Source organism: Clupea harengus, chromosome 3, assembly GCF_900700415.2.
Source record: "Clupea harengus chromosome 3, Ch_v2.0.2, whole genome shotgun sequence".
Lineage (NCBI taxonomy): Eukaryota > Metazoa > Chordata > Actinopteri > Clupeiformes > Clupeidae > Clupea > Clupea harengus.
The window spans coordinates 30237563-30257243 of NC_045154.1; the positions used below are offsets into that span (position 1 = coordinate 30237563).

At 44.5% G+C, this 19681-nt stretch overlaps 1 protein-coding gene across 1 annotated transcript; it reads right to left on the reverse strand.

Moving 5' to 3' along the window:
- Positions 1-371: 371 nt before the first annotated feature.
- On the reverse strand, positions 372-19372 carry LOC105910345 (receptor-type tyrosine-protein phosphatase beta). The gene is made up of 29 exons (XM_031565347.2): positions 18894-19372; positions 16687-16950; positions 16180-16443; positions 15691-15951; positions 14728-14994; positions 13586-13849; positions 12999-13262; positions 12205-12468; positions 11192-11455; positions 10743-11012; positions 10026-10289; positions 9509-9775; positions 8858-9142; positions 7874-8152; positions 7294-7443; positions 6912-7158; positions 6677-6774; positions 6402-6507; positions 4826-4903; positions 4611-4628; positions 4421-4502; positions 4108-4198; positions 3828-3904; positions 3603-3737; positions 2792-2914; positions 2451-2614; positions 2038-2173; positions 1791-1911; positions 372-1471 (listed from the first exon to the last, which is right to left on the reverse strand). The coding sequence occupies exons 1-29, from the start codon at positions 19207-19209 to the stop codon at positions 1449-1451; spliced, it is 5442 nt and encodes a 1813-aa protein (XP_031421207.1). The 5' UTR covers positions 19210-19372; the 3' UTR covers positions 372-1448.
- Positions 19373-19681: the final 309 nt, after the last annotated feature.

Here is a 19681-nt window from a genome sequence, read left to right on the forward strand (position 1 = left end):
ATGATATGAATCATTTCTTACTTATGTTTGTCAGTGGGATGAATGCACCACATTCAGGGGTACGCCAGACACTTTTACAAGCCTATCAGACGACGTGGCATATCCATCAACATGGCCTTCACACACCTCTGCAGTGAACAATGACTGCTATAAGTATGCATGTCGTAAGCTCAGTTAAAAATGGAAGCCACCAAATATTTAGCTCTCTCTATGTCTGTCTGCAAAACAATGATTAAGACTACCCAACCCATGTAAGTCAAAGTCAAATTGCCATCTAAAATTACACACACCACAATTACACACAATCATCAACAAAAAATTCAATCAAACCATTTTCTCGGCCACATCTGACAAATGTGAGCAATCCAGGCTCCCAAACACCATATTTATTTGGTGAAACAATTTGGCTGTGATGCACAATCATTCTTTATCATCTTACAAATGCCAAAGGAAACTCTTGCTATAGGGTCCTGTCCAAAGGAACTGCTCATATGTGGTACGATGGCATCCTAAAAGTCATGTAAAGAACACAGGTTTATTAATAATAAAAATACATTCTCAGTAACTACAGGATAACACTGTTGGTATTACTATTCGATGCAAAACATCTTCAGTGTCGTGTGCAATATTTACATAGCCTGTAATGACAAATGAATGGAAAATGTCTATGTTCCTTTCTATTCAATGAATTGGCATCAGTCTAGCCAGGTGATGTAACCTAATAATATAAATATAAATACATGCGTAGAAGATATAAAGAGATTATTTACCAAAAAGTCAATAATTAGTTGATAAACAACAACAGTGTAAAATACAATCATATGGCTCTGATCTCTCCTCCGCCAAGTTCTCAAATAACACTAAACTTTAGATCGTCAGAAGTTCACTTCTTTCATCAAAATTGCCAAATAAATCCCTGAATAAACCCTGAATAACTGAAATGAGATACGATAAATGATATCCCATCACTATCCTCGGGATAAAATAATGGACATTGGTAGGACACTCAATTGACAGTTAAAAATGATGGTTTAGTTCTCAAATTCAAAGCTCCACATCACAATCTGTAATTTAAGGATAGACAGCAAAATCCTTTCCATAGCAGTTTAAACCATCTGTCATTATTAGAAGATTATTCTAATGTATTCAACTGGAAAAGTTTTTTCTTTAAACAGTATAAAAGTCTCTACAAGAAATGACTCCCAAGGTATCACCAATATGTTGTGCAATAGGAACTTGTACATTTGTATATACATTTAAGGAAAACAAGTATATACAAAGATCTTTTACACTTAAATATCAATAAATTGCTTTCATAATTAATACTGATTACAAAAATCATACACATAGTATAAAAATAGAATTGATAGCTTTTTTAGTGCTTTGCATATTAAGTATTTGCATGGGATTTGCCTTCTCTCCCTCCTTCTCAGTAGTCTATACAATCCTTAGCGTCTGGTGGACACCTTATCTGTTCAGAAGCAAATAAAGGCAACACAAAAGAAAAAAGAATATTAATACATTCCAGTTTGTCATCCTAAGCATGGATTGTTATGTTCTGATAAAGACTTGATAAAGTATGATACACACTGAAACACAATATTCAAAAATGTTCTATTGTAATTGTATTTGTAACTTGTGAGTCTGTATCATGCAGGTTTGTGTGTTTTCAACATTGACTGTTCAGTTAAACTCACTCTTGCCTTTGTGGGATGTCATAGGAAATATTGCCTATTTTGTAATGCTGCACATGTCAACACAAATGATCCTGAGCTAGAGAACATGCTCACCTCGGTGGTAGTCGGGGTTCACATTCTCATAGATGGGGTACAGAGGGTTCTCCTGTTCGTTCCTCAGCTTACGAGCCCGAAGCACATCCCGCACACACTGGTGGAGGTATGCATACTGACACTAAAAAGCAGAAACACACACACACACACACACACACACACACATTTTAAATGGTAATATCTTTCAAAATTGTAATATTTTGCCGTACTGTGCTGTACTGTGTTGTGTTGTTATGCATGAACTCACCTCCGTCTGCACCATGTGAGAGCGGTGAACCCTCAGGTCAAACACTGACCCGTAGAGGTCCACACAGTCTCTGGAGTCCAGCTGCTGAAGAAGCCTGTCCAGGGTGATGAAGGTTCCAGTGCGGCCAACCCCAGCACTGCCATGAGGCAACAACACCAATCAACACCATTTTTCTCAGGTCATTTTCAGATTTAAGCAAATTGGAGAACTTCTTCTTCTACACTCGAAGACAATATAGAACCGTCGACATTTATCTCCTTTTAATGTTTAACACACCCATATAATCTGTTACATATTATGAAATGATATAACATTAAAGTTCATGATACTAATACTAGCTAAACTGCTTATGCTATTGTGGGCACAGGAAGAGGAGTGTTCTCCTCAGATGATCTTCAGTGATCTAAACCCACCTGCAGTGGACCACTGTGGCCCCGGAGCCAGGGGTTCTGTTGATGTAGTCTCGGACCGTTCTCACAAACTGAATGAGGGACTGCGTGGTTTCAGGGACGCCGTGGTCTGGCCAGACAGTGTAGTGAAACTGACGGACCACCCTGGTGAAGTTCAACTGGTCCTCCTAATCAGACAGCCACCACTCAGGATTAACAGTATACCAACATGGTGATGATGATGATTAGGACCAATGGTGTATATCAGTGACAGACTGTCATTTTCAGTGGCAATGCACAAGAGGATCCTGCCGGAAATATAATTGAAAGGCATACAGTTGTGTAGGTCATGGGGCATTACTTACGCTGCATATCTTAAACTCTCGGATTGTCCATTCAGGAAGAACTGATTCTGACAACATCTGAACAATAAGATCTCCATAATAAAGAGGATCCTGGTCAAAAGGCCAATAATGATCACACTTGACCTGTCAAAAACAGACATGAACAGAGAATTTACATCAGACTGGTGCCATGAAAGGCAGAAAGAAAAGAGAGAGAGAGATAAAAGAGAGAGAGAGAGAGATAAAAGAGAGAGAGAGAGCTAAAAGAGAGAGAGAGAGAGCTAAAAGAGAGAGAGAGGGAGAGAGAGATAAAAGAGAGAGAGAGGGAGAGCTAAAAGAGAGAGAGAGGGAGAGATAAAGAGAGAGAGAGGGAGAGAGATAAAAGAGAGAGAGAGGGAGAGCTAAAAGAGAGAGAGGGAGAGATAAAAGAGAGAGAGAGAGATAAAAGAGAGATGAGAGAGAGAGGAAGAGATAAAAGAGAGAGAGAGAGATAAAAGAGAGAGAGGGAGAGATAAAAAAGAGAGAGAGGGAGAGATAAAAGAGAGAGAGAGAGAGATAAAAGAGAGAGAGAGGCAGAGATAGATAAAAGAGAGAGAGGAAGAGATAAAAGAGAGAGAGAGATAAAAGAGAGAGATAAAAGAGAGAGAGAGAGAGATAAAAGAGAGAGAGAGAGATAAAAGAGAGAGAGAGGAAGAGATAAAAGAGAGAGAGAGAGAGATAAAAGAGAGAGAGAGAGAGCTAAAAGAGAGAGAGAGAGATAAAAGAGAGAGAGAGCTAAAAGAGAGAGAGAGAGCTAAAAGAGAGAGAAGGGTACAGAGAATCTTTCCCTCACCCTTCCTTTCTCAACACATTGTGTCACCATGACAACATTGTGTACATTATGTTCCCACACCATCTTCCAGAAGTCATCCTTTGTGCCAGGCAGCGGTCCCTGGGTGGCGATATACTCACGTCTGAAGTTATTGCCCTAAAACAGAAACATGACATGTGAATGGAAGGGTCCCAGCACATCTCACACATACACAGTCAAGCACAGTAATTGCAGATTTGATCTTACAGGAATGTAGCTGGCATTGATGTAGTCAGAACACGGGTCATCGTCCACATAGGAGAGCTTCACCCTTGTTGAGTCATCTATTCAAGATACGTAACGGTTCAGCAAAGTCCAGCAAACATGCAACCACTGATATAGCACACCACTAAGATGCAGAGCAAAGCTCCAATGTCCTGGTATCTCATTCATTTCACATTGATTTTGACACACTTTCCAAAGTGTACTAAAGCGCTAGCTCTCTTTACCCCATCCCCGCGCGTAAGAACACTGTATGTGGACTTACAGGGTAGTATGTTGTTGTATCTGTTTTTCCCTCTGTTTTCAGGCAGTAAGGCTGTGTCCATTGGCTGATTGCGGCCAACATCTTTCAGATCCTGAAGGAGTGAACGCATGAGAGAGACACAGCATTTGTAACTGTTGATGGAGCAATGGGGTGTCAGGGTCAGGACTCAGACTTCAGTCAGGACTGCTTCATAATCTGTATGCATTAGCTGTGCCACGAGTCACTTGAGATAAAGTTAGGTGTTCAGAGAACATACATCATGCATGGATGTTTACGCCAAGGTAATGTTTGCATTTTTTGAGTGTGCTCCTACCTCAAATTCTTCTGAGAGGAGGTAATTGGAGTCTGCTTGTAACTTGGTAAGATGGGTCTCAAAGTTCAAAACTTTGATGGGGCTGTAAAAAGGATTAACAGAGATTTAACACTCACACTGGTATTAGTCAAATAGAAAGAAACCAGTCGCACAAAACCAATGAGAATAAATCAGACCATAAAAACCGTACCTTGAAATACGTCGATTCCTGAAATAGAGATGGGAGAAAAAAAAATGAATGAGTTCATTATCCGCCATTAACCTCCACACACAATGCTCAACCACATGCACAAAAACATCCCTGTACCCAAACTGACTGACCAACCAACCGTCTGTACTGACTACCAAATAACGTCTTATGACCTTGAGGTAGTCGTCACAGGAGAATGAAGGTCATGACCTTACCCTCGGTTGACCACATGTGTCCCAGGGGCTGGCCGCTCTCTCCTGATGCTCATCCTCACCACGGGCTCTTGCACGCTCCTGTCACGATACACAACGCAGCCATTTAGTACACTAAACAAATAATCATTCACTTATACAGAGGAACATTTTCTAAATCGCGATTAAGAAGTTGACTTCCTACAAACCATAGGTGTTTGGCAGTAGATTTGCCCCATGTAAAAAATCCGTGCCTCGGCTTAAGGTTATAGAAATGCGGTGACTGAGCAGAGGTGGAAGTAGGCATGAAGCTTTTGCAAGACAACACAAGTCCAGGTAACACACACTAATATGGAGGCATGTGGCGGTAAGGTAAGGGCTATTATACAGTACTGTCCCCACCCCTTGTCCTGCCTGCCACCCAGTCAGGGATAGGAATGCAGTTGCTCCTGTTTGCCCTCACAGGGTTGGCCCTCCCTTTAAAATGAACAACCTTGTGCTCTATTGCGGTCGCATGTTGCATAACCTTGTGCTCTATTGTGGTCGCATATTGCATAACCTTGTGCTCTATTGCGGTCGCATGTTGCATAACCTGCGCAGCGCTACTGTTTTACTCATGGCATGCCAACACCTCACCTCACCCTCCCCACCTGTTTCAGATATTTTAGCTGAACCCTCCTTCCTCAGAACAGCCTTTCCACCCACATACAACGCACGATGGGCAGGGCCAATGACGCTGATGAAGGCATAGGAACTGCATGAACCTATCATGCAGGGTTCCCACCCATTTTCGTTGAGAACATTTCTCAAACTGACTCTTCAAGGACCTTTAATGAAATTCCCATCACCTTTCACACCCTACACATAGACACAATTGTGTCCATTACTCCACAGGTTGGGCCTTATTATTGAATGACAATTAAACAGCCATTTCCATTATCTTTTTTATTGGCTAGTTCATATGTCAAATCCAAGTGGAAACCATCACGCTGCAGAAATTAGAAATACAACAGTGAATTACAACCCAGAAGTACCAACAGTGTTTCCCCTGGAAGTGTTTTCAGCAGCGGTGCTGTTGCTCAGTGCTTATTTTACTTTATTAGTAGCAGTATTAGCATCAAGGTATATATTATATATATATATATATATATATATATTATATTCATAATAGATTATAACACTGCTATTGAGCGGTTTAAACTCAAAATGAACATGTCTGTCTATCTGTCTAGCATGTGGACTATTAATTCAAATTGTAGGGCGTGGTGAAGGCTTTGGAGGGAGGAGCCCAGACCGAAGCCTCATGGAGAAAGAAACGAGATTTTATAAAATCGTTTTTTCTCCCCACAGTTTATCTTCCCACACTGTTCAATGGGTAGTAGTAGTTCATATTTTGAGACTCGCGTGAATCCATAAAAATGTAACAATAAAATATACTTTATCTCCTATATCTCCTCTGCCACTGGTACGACCAAATCAAATTTCATAACTTTTCCAAAACTTTCAATGAATTTACTGAATTTCGAACTAGCTGGATTCTTTCATGAACTTCAAACATTTCAGGTTTTCTCGGCGCAGATAACCAGTGGAGGACACTCACACTTTGCGGGCCTTCTGCCGGCATATGAGCAGGGCAGCCACTCCGACCATAGTGGCAATGAGGAACAATCCAGCACTCACACCCTCAATAACCCCACTGAGAGGCTCTGTGGGAAGAGACAAACATGAATGTAAACCACTGAACCAGCACACATATCATATCATAATATCAAACATTTTAACATACATCATTATGTTACTCTGGAAACTTATGCTAAATACTAATATTATCAGTGATTTGTGACAACTGATGGAAATCCTGAGCGCTTCACTCACCTGCTTCGGTCACAAATGGCAGGGACAGATACGTGTCTGTGTAGAGTGGAGGGGAGAACTCCACATCAAAGAGCTGAGTGAAGGCACGCACACTGACCCTGAGACAAACAGACACAAAGAACTTAACTCAGAAACTCAGTGTTCTGGGAGAACCCCCCTTATGAGTATCAGAGTGGCTGAATCCACCATTTTGGCTCAAGTCATCTGCACAGTGTAGGCACATTGTCTCAGTTACCTGTATGCAGTCTTTGGTTTGAGTGGTCCGTCACAGAAGACGCTTGGATCCTGCTCCGGGGAGCAGCTCCCACCGAGGTTCTGCATTCCTGAGCCCAGGTTGATCTCGAAACCCTGGGAGCTGTCAGGGCCCTCCACACAGTGGCTGGGGAAGTAGCTGGTCTGGTAGGTCTTCACAGAGCTGTTGAATCTGTACTCTTTGTAAGAGGGCAGAGGATGCTGCTGCCAAGGCTGCACGTTTTCATTGTCTGAAAGATATAACGCAGAGAAACTCAAGAACCTGTACTGTAATAATCACACACCATCTGAGATCATTGTTCATTATTTGATAGTAATTGAACTAAATATCACGATTATGTATCGTTCACTTCAACAGTGCTTACCATCAGACTCGGTCACAACGACCGTGAAGACCTTCACAGCTCCATTTACGTCACTGAACCAGCTGCAGTTAAACTTGAAGAAGATGGTGGACTTTGTGATGTGGTCTGACCTCTCGCTGACCCGAGTGGTTAGTGGAGGAACAGGTGGCCCTAAGAAACATTGGATTCAATCATTGGATGGAAGTCATGTCAATCCATAGTAACACCACATCCTACCACCTTCAAGTCCCACTACAAACTGCATACATACATGTAGTGAATACATATTAAGAACAGGTCACAGATAAAACATTTAAGAAAGCATAGATGTCTATCTGTATAGATGTCTATCTAAAAGTCATGTAAAGTTAAATGTAAGGTATTTAGCAGACATTTAAGAAAGCATGTATTTCTATCTGTATACATGTCTATTTAGAGCCACCGTCATGCTGCTAACCTTCCCTTCCCTTCTCTTCCATACAATATTGCTAAGAAGATGCAACAGACACACTTCAGAACATGATAGATTATTATGAACAGCATAGATATCTAAAGCCTATCTCAACCCAGGTGCCTTAAAAGGACTGTAATACGTTCTTACGGTCGATCATGGTGACCACGCTCTCCTCAGCCGCCTCGCTGGTCATGCTGTCTGAGACGGCTTTGATGGAGACGATGTAGCGCCTGTGCGGCTCCAGCTGGACGATGTGGTAGACGGTGCTGTCGCGGCCGGTGCGGCGGGAGTAGACCAGGCGCCGGGAGTCCTGCCGCAGGCACTCGATGGTGTAGGAGTCGAAGTCGGCCTCCGGAGGGCTCCAGGAGCAGGAGATGGCCGTGGAGCTCTGGGGCCGACAGTGCAGGCTCTGGATCCGCTGAGGCTCTGCAGGTGAGAGAGGGTACAGCCTCAGGGAGAGTACAGCCTCAGGGAGAGTACAGCCTCAGGCAGAGTACAGCCTCAGGGAGAGTACAGCCTCAGGGAGAGTACAGAGTACAGCCTCAGGGAGAGTACAGCCTCAGGCAGAGTACAGCCTCAGCCTCAGGGAGAGTACAGCCTCAGGGAGAGGACAGCCTCAGGGAGAGTACAGCCTCAGCCTCAGGGAGAGTACAGCCTCAGGGAGAGTACAGCCTCAGCCTCAGGGAGAGTACAGCCTCAGGGAGAGTACAGCCTCAGGGAGAGTACAGCCTCAGCCTCAGGGAGAGTACAGCCTCAGGGAGAGTACAGCCTCAGGGAGAGGACAGCCTCAGGGAGAGTACAGCCTCAGGGAGAGATATTATGCCCTATATGATGAGGTCTACATATGTAACACCTGTACTACCCCTCAGTAATATTCTACAAGATAACTTGGGGAGAGAGAGAAATTGATAATATGACATTTCATTTCCTTAGAATACCATGAAATGTCAGATCTTCAAATGTCAACATCACAGTTGCAAACCTTCAGACTACAGTAGAGTCAAACTAAATTAAAGTAAATCACAGAAGCTTGAAAAAAAAATCTTACGGTTGAGCAGTAACGACGACATGTACCTTTAACATTGCACCTTCAACCCCCCCCCCCCAGCTAGCCACATTACCACCACATACTGGTTCTGATGCTCTTGTAGATAGCTGCACTGTAGGTGGTTTGTTCCGCCCCAGACCCACTGACAGTGCGCAGGTTAAAGGTGTACAGGCGGCCGGGGTACAGCCCCTTCAGGATGCGGCTGCCAGAGGTGCGCGTGTGGTAGGGGTTGAATACGGACAGCTGGTCCTTGGGAGTCCACTGCAGGTCAAAGTCATCGTAGTCGGTGTTGACTGGGCCACTCCAGGTGATCTCCAGTGAGGTGTTGGTGATGCCTCCAAAGGTAAAGGATGTTGGACTCATGGGCGCTGTGGAGGATGGAGGACATTTAATACAAATAGCAGTGGCTTTTCTGGCACAGTATTTATCATAGTAATAGCACACATCCTGTGGATGACGTTGACTTCAAAGAAAAGAAGAATTTGTAAAATATCTAGATTATCTACCCATGACATTCATGGTGAAACAATCCTTTGTTAGGTTATGTGAAAATGTGTCCTCTATCAACGCCCTTAAATTTAACATCAGCATTTTACATCCTGAGAGATGGACAGGAGTATCTAGCCTTGTGTTTCACTATTACTAACTGTCTCCTCTGCACCTAGCTTATGATTCTCTGCCAAACTGTACACTTTGATAACGCCCACCGCTCCACCCTGTCTCTCTCCTCTCACCTGTCCTGCCCTCTGTGGACACCCGGTTGGTGAGCTCTCCGCTGCGGGTCAGCATGACGACGGCGTACAGGCGCCCAGGCACCAGCTCCTGGAAGGTGTGCTCGTGGCTTTCGGGCTCCAGCTGCTGCTCGGCATGCTGGGAGCCGTCGGGGTTGTAGATGGACAGCACGTAGCCACTGAGCTCACCGGCAGCTCGGTCCCAGCCCAACCACAGGCCCTGGGTCTGGTTCCCGCTGGCCGCCTGCAGGGCTGTCACCGCAGCAGGGACTGAACACACACCACACACAGCAGAGAATTATTATTATTAATAATAATAATAATATTAATACATTACATTTATATAGTGCTTTTCAATGGCTGTTATGAAAGATGCACTGGCACCTTTACTTACTCTTGTGTAGTTTGTGTAGTTTTTCAAGTTTTCAGTGTTTGTTATCTTGTCTACTCTTTAGGCAGTATTGGCCAGTGTCTATGTTGACACTGACCACATCACACTAACCAACTATGGATAACCCACCCGTCCTGGCCCAGATAGAGGAATCATTTTTCTGGTCTCCACTCCTGGTCAGGACCACCATCTTGTACAGTGCCCCAGGACTGAGGTTTTGGAAGGAGCACTCAAGCGTCTTGGCCTCTGCGTTCTTGCGGTCATGTAGGACCTCATCACTGCTGTACAGGTAGATGTCATAGCCATCAAACTCGCCCTCTGGTGGAGACCAACGGAAGGACAGGCTGCTGGTGCTATTGGCCTTGATGAGGATATCGTTGACAGCCGAAGGACCTGGAACCACACAAATGGTCTTCACTTATCATGCACTTATCATTCACTTATCATTTAGGCTACTGTATCAACTCAATACAATTACACTTTGCAAACCATTTCATCCAAAAGCAAATTTAAATGATGCATTACATGCTATTGATTAGCAAGAAAGTTCCTCAGTATGCATCCCCATCACATCTATATGTCAATGAGCAAACAAGCTTGTTTGTCACTGTAATGTTAATGTCTTTTTATAAGCACTCTCATCAAGCCAACAAGTAAAGTTAGCATGCAAATACATGGCAAACTATTTCAAAGTATTAAAGTATTTATTAAATATAACTTATAATAATTAAATTATAATTATAATTATTATAACTTGATAACTTGATGATTAGATAGACCTCTGTTTAAACAGCCCTTGTCTGAACTCATGGACACATTAGGGATATTTAGCGAATGACCACGTACGGGTTCTTCCCTCAGCAGAGATGCCCGTGCTGAGGATGCCGCCGCTGAGGGTGTGGACCAGGACGCGGTACTTCTTCCCCGGGGTGAGGCGGCCGAAGCGGTGCTGGGTGGAGCTGGCGTCTTCGGAGCTGTTGGTGACCAGCGACCCCCTCTCGTCCAGCAGCTGCAGGCTGTAGCCGTCAAACACTCCCCGCCCCGCCTGCCACGACACCAGCAAGCTACCGGTGGTGTGCTTATTATCCACCTGTAAGGCTGTAACAGAGGAGGGGACTAGGGGAGAGAGAGAGAGAGAGGGCGAGAGAGAGAGAGAGAGAGACAAAGAGAGAAGGGTTACTTTATAACTAGTATATTACATCTAAATGAACAGTTTCCGATTATCTGCCCTGTCCATGACACAAATCCTAATCTAATCATCGATTAGCGAATAAAGACTAAAGCTAAACACTCACTGGTGCGTCCGGTGGCTGTGTTGTTATTGAGCAGAGAACCGCTGATAGACTGGACGGTGATGGAGTACTTCTGGCCCGGCTGCAGGTCCTGGAAGCTGAGCTGGTTGACGTGCTTGGGCAGGTGCCTGGTGTCTGTCGGCCGGCCGGGGCCCCACAGCGACACGTTGTAGCTGTCCACATCACCCTGGCCGGGGGTCCAGTTGATTTTAAGGCTGGTGCTCTGGCCCTCGTTACTGATGTGAATGCTCTTCACCTTACTGGGCACTGAGGAAGACGTTCATGATCAGTACTCACACTAGCTCCTCATAGCTATAAGCATGCAGAGTTCCCGGTGGAATGAGCAGTGCCACTCTTTAGGATATTTCTTAAATGGACAAAAACTAGAATATAAACTGAGGCATTTACAATAGTGCCCCTGTATTAGCGGGTATACGTCCCAAGACTTACCACAGATAGCCGAAAGCGCAGATAGTAGGCACATTCATACCTATGATGAACTTTAATTTATAAATTACACACAGACATCAAAAACAAGAAAATCGGATAATAATGAAAAAAGAATTATAACAATAAACTGTAATAATGGTTATGTGAATATGGTCTTGCTCTCTAAAATGAACGGTTTTCTGACGTTTAACCTTCGACAGACAATGGAGCAATGAAAAATATCTTGTACACAACTTTGTAAACTTTTCCATCCTTCCTTCCTTCCTTCCTTTTGTTGCATCCTAGCCCCTCACAACGAGGACGGAATGCAACAAGGATGGAGGAATCAAGGACAGACACACTTAAGAGATGAGATGCGCCTAAAGACATACGCCATGTATTAAGTGCATTAACGTCTTACTGGACAGAATTTCTCACAAGTCAAGTACCCAAGCTAGTTGTACTAACTGTGAGAATAGTGAATATGTTTTTCTTAGTATTGCGATGATGAAAAAACACACACAAACAAGCCCAGTATTGAGCCATACACTAAGTGCTCTGTGGACAGGTTCTCCGGACTGCCTTACCTGTCCTGCCTTCGATGAACTTGGCTTTCTGGTTGGGGCCGCTGAAGGTGGACACCACGACCTTGTAGAGGCGGCCCGGTGTGAGGGAGGAGAGGGGGCACTCGGCTGTGGTGCTGCTGAGCGTGAGGGGGGGGAACACCTTGATGTCGTTGAAGAGCAGTTGCACCTCGTAGTGGTCCACGTCACCGAGGGCCGAGGCCCAGGTCACGCGCAGCTCCTCGGTGCCTTGGCCGGCTAGAGTCAGAGACCTCACCACCGCAGGGACTGAAGGAGGGGGAGGAAGAGGTCAGTAGGTGAGGTGACAGAAAAGAATATCAACTGAATATCAATCAGCTTTCATTACATGTTGGTATTGTATGTGAGGTAATGTGCTTTCATTACATGTTGGTATTGTATGTGAGGTAATGTGCTTTCATTACATGTTGGTATTGTATGTGAGGTAATGTGCTTTCATTCCTCATTGTACACTATTTCTCTTTGCTATATATTTTGTTCCATTTTAACAATGAAAAGACAACTCATTAGAGAGGGATGAGCATCAATAATAACAAACAAGGATGTGTGTGTGTGTGTGTGTGTGTGTGTGTGTGTGTGTTTGTGTGTGTGTGTGTGTGTGTTTGTGTTTGTGTGTTTGTGTGTGTGTGTGTGTGTGTGTGTGTGTGTGTGTGTGTGTGTGTAAAAGAGAGGGGAATGCAATACAAGTGTGTTTGTTTACGTGTTTCGCATCAATACAATTTGTTGTTATATTGCATCTATTATATACAGATTCAGAGAAAACAAAATGGTGGCCTCACATGTCCTCCCATCTGTGGATGCACTGGACACATATTTTCCGCTCCAGGTGCTGACGATCACGGTGTAGAGGCGGCCCGGCTCCAACCCAGTGAAAATACACTCGTTCTGGATCCTGGGCACGGTCCTGTTCTGGATGAGGTTGTTGTTGTGCTTGATGCCCACCTGGTAAAAGTCAAAGTCCCCAGCCGCATGGCCCCAGTATACTCTCAGGTAGTCGTCACGGGCACCGTGGATGGCAGAGGGCATCTGCACACTGGAGGGCTCTGGGATCATGGGAGCAACAAGACAATGATATAGTAAAGAGTACAGCTTGCCTGTCCAAAGACTGCAGGGACCAATGTCTTGTGACTATTTATGGGATCAGACTTTTTTACAAGATGATGACTAGTCATAAGTCCATATTGTCTATCTAGACTGCCTGTTTTGAACACACGTCATTTTTGAATGGCTTATATGTACTGTCTTCCGAGGAAATAAAATGCAAAAGTGTTACATTTTCTTAACAAACCGAATTAGAGTGACCCGAAGGCCAAACAAAGGGCAGTGCGAAATGAAGCATCTTTTTGACGCTGATGGTATGACCTACGTGTGCGTTCCTGCACCATGGTGTGATTCTCATATTTGCCACTGCGTGAGGTGATGGAGATGTTGTAGAGACGTCCAGGCACCAGCGACTTGAAGACACATTCAGGACTAGACTTGGACACCACAGCAGAGTGGATGGTCCTGTCTCGGTCCTTCAAGGCGACGAGGTAGCTATCCACCTCCCCTTGCGATGGAGACCAGGAAACGCTGAGGAAGTCAGTTCGGCCATTGTTGCTGACCGTAACCTCCTGAACAGCAGCAGGCACTGAGAGGGAGATAGAAGGTCAAAGAGAGAAAGTGTTGTGAGAAAGAGACTAATACCAAATAGAAATAAACTGACAGACAGCAGAAAGAAAGATTGAGACCTAGAGTGAGAAAGATGAGGTCCTCTAACAAACTTTCAACAGACTCCTGCATGCAACTCAAAATAGTATAACATCCTTCCTCAAAGGAAAACAAAAAAACAATAGACACAATAGGAAGCCTCGACAAAAAGACCTTGGCATTTTGTGACACGTACTTTGTGCTTCCTGAAAATTCCGGCAGCATTCCAGTGGCATTCAACAAACTCCTTTTAACCCCAGAGAAAACATGACCGTTGTCAACTCCACAGTCTAAAGGCATTTAAGTTGTGAAGACTACCCTATGGTTTCTTCCTGTTTTCCTGTACTCCAATTCTGAATAGGCAAACACATTCCTTAACTGTGTCATTCAACTTCCCCCCCATTTTCCAAAGATTTCCAAAGAGTCTTTATATCTCTGTATTCTTTCGAAGTTTTCTCTTGAAATTCAAGAGTTGATCGGTTAGAGAGATCTCTTGGATAGAGGAAGAAATAAAGACCTTCCAATCAGTTTTGTATCCTTGAAAGTACTTTGTACAGATTGTTACAATGACCTACAAAAATGTAACTACTAAAATGTATTTAAAATATATGCACCAAACTTCTGTAACTACACTTTCCACTACATTATTTTTCAAAAGACCACAGAGCTGAAACCTAATATTCACAGAACATTCTACATGTATATACAAATATGAATCTATAGATAATTTAATATCACTGCTGAATCTAACAGAAAAAAAACAAGGAAAAAAAATGCAGAAACAGACCTGTGTTCAACAATATGCAGAACATTTCATACCTGTGCGCCCTTCTGCAACTTTCTGTCTGGAGGACTGGCCATTCCTGACAGTAGTCACCACCACCCTGTAGAGGGCGCCAGGCTTGAGGGTCTGGAAGTGGTAGGATGAGGTGTCTGCAGGCACGCTCTCGTTCTTGATGACGATGCTGTCGTGGATGAGGAGCACTCGGTACGAGTCGATCTCTCCTGCCGCACGCTCCCAGCTGGTCAGAAGGCTGTCTGTGCTGCCCTCGCTGCTCACCTGCAGGCTGGTTACCTCAGCGGGCACTGGAGAGACACACACACACACACACGCACAGACACACACACACACACACACACACACACACACACACATACACACACACACACACACACACATACACACACACACACACATAGACACACACACACACACAGACACACACACACACACACACACACACACACACAGACACACACAGACACACACACACACACACACGCACAGACACACAGACACACAGACACATACATACACACACTCGCAAACACACACACACACACACACACACACACGCACACAGACAGACACACACAGACACACAGACACACAGACACACACACAGACACACAGACACACACACACACACACACGCGCACACACACACACACACACACACACACACACACACACACGCACACGCACACACACAGACAGACAGTGGGCAAAGACAATAGAATTATTTCTTACGTTAGTTAAAGAGTATGGAAATAACAACATTATAAATCAGCCCAACCCATGATATACCATGCCTACCCTGTCAAGTACATGGTCGTAACTACACTGCATGGTGTAGAATCACTGAAAAGTTAACTAATCAAAGTCTCATACAGAGAAAAGGTCCACCTGCAGTAAGTTGTTAGTAGTAGTGTTTAGTTGCATGTCTGGCAGTATCTTCACTTTTAACAACATCCACTAACACGTGTAACAACATGACTCACTGGTTTGTCCTGTCACCGATGCAGTGCTGCTTAGCTCTCCACTCTTGGTTATCACCACAATGGCGTATCGTCTTCCAGGTGTCAGCCCACTGAAGGTGCACTCTGTCATAGCAGCCTGTAGTGTTCGCCTGGTCACCTCAGAGCCCTGGAGCTTCAGCAGCACAGTGTAGTTCTCCCACTCTCCCACAGGAGGGCTCCACCGAGCCCCCAAGGACGTCTCATCACTGTGGTGGATGGTCAGCTTCTGAACAGACCTTGGTGCTGAGATGGAGAAAGGAGAGGTTTAGGTTTCAATCAGCACAAGAAAGCAGTTGATGTAAAACTTCCAGTTCATCTATGGAAAGGAATAAAATTCAAAGATTGAATCTGAAAGACCAAAACAATAATATCTAATATTACTAATTTGACAGGTTTTATTAATTCAGTCTGATCAGATGTCTACAATCCAGTCTAGCAGTTACTGACTGAGCTCATGCTCATATTATGTACCCAGTCTCCCTTCTGTGAATGCAGTAGAGGACAGGAGGCCACTCTCCACAGCGACCGCAGCTCTGTAGAGCCTGCCTGGGGTGAGGTTAGGGAACACACACTGCCGCACAGCCTTCCCCTCGGTCCTGTTCACCAGCACAGACGAGCCGTTGAGCAGCAGGATGCGATAGCGTTCCCATTCGCCTCTAGGGGGCGCCCATGACAGCCTCAGGCTTCTCTGATCACTGGGCCTCTGCATAACCAGCTGAGTAGCCTTGCCTGGCACTAGGGAGGGGAAACGATATATTTATTTATTTATTTATTTATTCAAGTTTTCTACTGAAGCAAACAATTCAAGCATCAAATATAAAATAAATACTAAAATGTTAGAGTGGAGACATTAGCCTAATGAAAAAGTCAACTCGTAAGGTTTTAGCATTCGCATACTAAACCATAGCTTTTAGCATCATCTGTGTCCCTCAGAATGTTCTGGAATAACAAGTCAATCACTGTCAAAAAAGGACTCACCTGTTTGGCCACTGGCTTTGATCTCACTGGTCAACTTTCTGCCCTGGGTTTTGACTGACACATCATAGGTCTTCCCAGGGATCAGTCCAGTGAAAAGCCAATCAGTGTTGGTGAAAGAGACGTTAGGTATTTGTTTCACTATGCCGCCGCTGGACAGGGTGACCGTGTAGGATTCCCCGTTCCCTGGCGCTGACTCCCAGGCGGCTCTTAGGCTGTCCTGGCTGCCGTTATTCTGGAGCCTCAGGTTTGACACAGTGGCAGGTGCTGAGAGGGAATCCAAGAAACGTTACATTTAACACTTGATTCATGGGATGGTTTCGGTGCTATGCAAGCTTACATAACCCATGCTCTAAATACAGGTCTGTTACAAATCCACATTCTTTTAATGAATGTCAAATCAATTTCATCCAAACACTTTGTCAGGCTTCGGGGCCCTAGCGTAGGCCTGTATCTACACATATACAGTCACCAGCAGCATTGCGTCATACAAATGAACACTTTTATATGTCCACTCTCTACCGTTGACCCAATGCTCAGCTAAACAGGCTGTCACTCATCTGTTCGGTTCTGTTTCAGTCTAACTAGCGTTGAATGCCATTGTTACCTGAGACAAACCTAACAGGCCTATGCCGTTACAGGAAACGCTTTGCATCACCACACAGTACGTATCCTATTGGGGAAAAGGCTAAGCTAACTAAGTACTAAGAAAACCTCAAAACTTTTACTAGAAACTATAGCGAGCTTGCCTGCTCACACAAGTCACACTGCAGTGAGTGCCAAAATGGCTGCTTAAACATTTAACATTTAAGCAAAGATGTAAGCTATACATTTTTTGGTTCAGTACCATTATGTACATTTAGATTATTCAAATTGAATATGTATCACATGTTATACATTTTACATGGTAGGCCTAAATACATTCTCCAGAATAGGTGCATTGATGCGATAAGCTATATTGATCTTGACAAAAATAGCTTGTCATGGAATTTAAGTGAGCAACACTGAGACACTTTTTTATTGGCTCAAAATCACACCTTGATTAACAATGTAACAATCAGTTCAAAGGGATGTGACTTGGGCACTTTAAAAACTTTTAAAACAAACCTTTGACCACACACAAGCTCTTTTCGCTAAATCTTAAAACAAAAACAACCTGACGCATGAGAGGGGCTGTGACCATTTAAATGTCACCCAAGCTATACTGACTTCAGCAAGGGAAGAACCGCTGTTCCTTGGATGTGCATCAGCTCACGTACACATGTCATTCTTAAAGGGTTTCCTCAAAAGAACAGATGATGAGAAAGCTGGATGAGGGAGATGGGTGGGGGAGGGTAACACTCTCAGAGACTGGTGGGGGGGGGGGGTGCTGCCTGTTCACTGCCAGCCACTGCAGCTGAGGAAGGGAGGAGGCCGAGGGCTGAAAATATCCTGGAAAGAATGATAAAAATGGCGGCACTTGCTGGAGGGGGGGGGGCTGCTCGCTGGTGGCGAGGCGCGGTGGAAAGTCAAACAAAAGAGCAGAGGGTTTGGCGAGACACGCTTCGTTTGTGTCCAGCAGGGCCTGACACCTGCACCTGACCCGCTGAGCGCTAGCGAGGGTGGGCAAGGTCTGCCAGCTTCCCCTTCGAATGTCACAACACAGGATGTTGGACATTAAAAGGGAGACAATACACATTACTTATTCTCCTTTCTACGCTTTCGTGGCCAGCTTTGATGAGGTCAGTGAGAACAATGGCCCACAGGCCCATATGGACTGAGAGAGGAGAGTGTCCACACAATGAGAAATCTAAAATTGCCGTGATTTTACACAAACACCAAAAGTATTACACTCTTCACCGTTTACAGCAGTCATTCTCTCTTAACACCTTGGAACTCTCCAACCTTCAACCCACTTTTCTACAGAATTCTATAGGAAACTTAAAATTGAAATTGAAGATAAACTCTAACACTGCTGAATTGCAGTATGTTCGGTGCGGTGCCATACTGTACATCCCAAGCAACAGCTGGAGTGACGTTTTCCTGTATGTGTTATCCTGTATGTGTGTGTGTATTTGTCTTAGTTGTGCTTTATAAGTCATTTGTAGAACTGAAAACTAAATGTGATGCCTCATGGCAAAATGCAAACTTGACTTTGTCCAAAGACAAATGGTTCCCTCAATACATATCAAGAAAGAATCTGACCGGAACCGAGATGGCTTTAGTCTTACCTGTGTACACGTCCTTGGCCACTGGACTGCTTTGGATGCCCATAGACTCCGCCGCCACCGCTACTGTGTGCAGAGTTCCTGGGGTCACACCAGTGAAGCTATGTGAGGTCACCCCACTCCCCACAGTGACATTCTGCACCAGGCTCTCCTGCTCCATCAGCAGCACCCAGAAGTGCTCTGTCCGGCCAGGACCGGGCTGCCAGGACACACTGATGTTGCTGGAGGACGTAGAGAGATTCAGGCCCCTGATGCCAGATGGAGCTGAAGAGGAGAACAGAGGGCAGACTCTGATTCCTTGGGAAGTGCATAATGTCATAAAGTGAACTTTTGTGCAGTTTGTGCAGTCTAATGTGTATCATTGAGTTGATTGGTCCAAAGCTATACAGTTGCTCTACAATATTACAATATTCTATCTAATATACTAGAAACTGACATATTGTATGCGTTAGGTCAGTGGTTCCCAAACGTTTTACAGTCCCGTACCCCTTCAGACATTTAATCTCCAGCTGCGTAGGTCTGTGTTGAATAGGGGGGCGTGGCCGGAGCGGAGTTCAGCACCAACGTGACATTTTCTCAGTGGTTTTGTTTTCTAATTAATGCTTGTTCATCGTTGCGATCGTTGTTGTGTTTATAAGAAAGAAATACAGCCTTGCAGGACAAAATACAGGGGAATTTGGGCGATTTTGATGCACAAAATGATGTTTCCGTCTGAAAGTTGCAATTCTGTTTCAAACGGTACATTCTGCGAATTCCGTCCGTTTTCTGTTATCGCGGAAATTTTCTCCCCG

Bases quoted from the DNA above. Each gene is read 5' to 3' on its own strand.
- LOC105910345 (XM_031565347.2), bottom strand. From the start codon at position 19,209: ATGACATTATGCACTTCCCAAGGAATCAGAGTCTGCCCTCTGTTCTCC. The intron at 9,776-10,025 runs GTGGGTTATCCA...GTGTGTGTTCAG, and splicing joins CTCTATCTGGGCCAGGACGG to TCCCTGCTGCGGTGACAGCC. The intron at 6,508-6,676 runs GTGAGTGAAGCG...CTCTTCCCACAG, and splicing joins GCCATTTGTGACCGAAGCAG to AGCCTCTCAGTGGGGTTATT.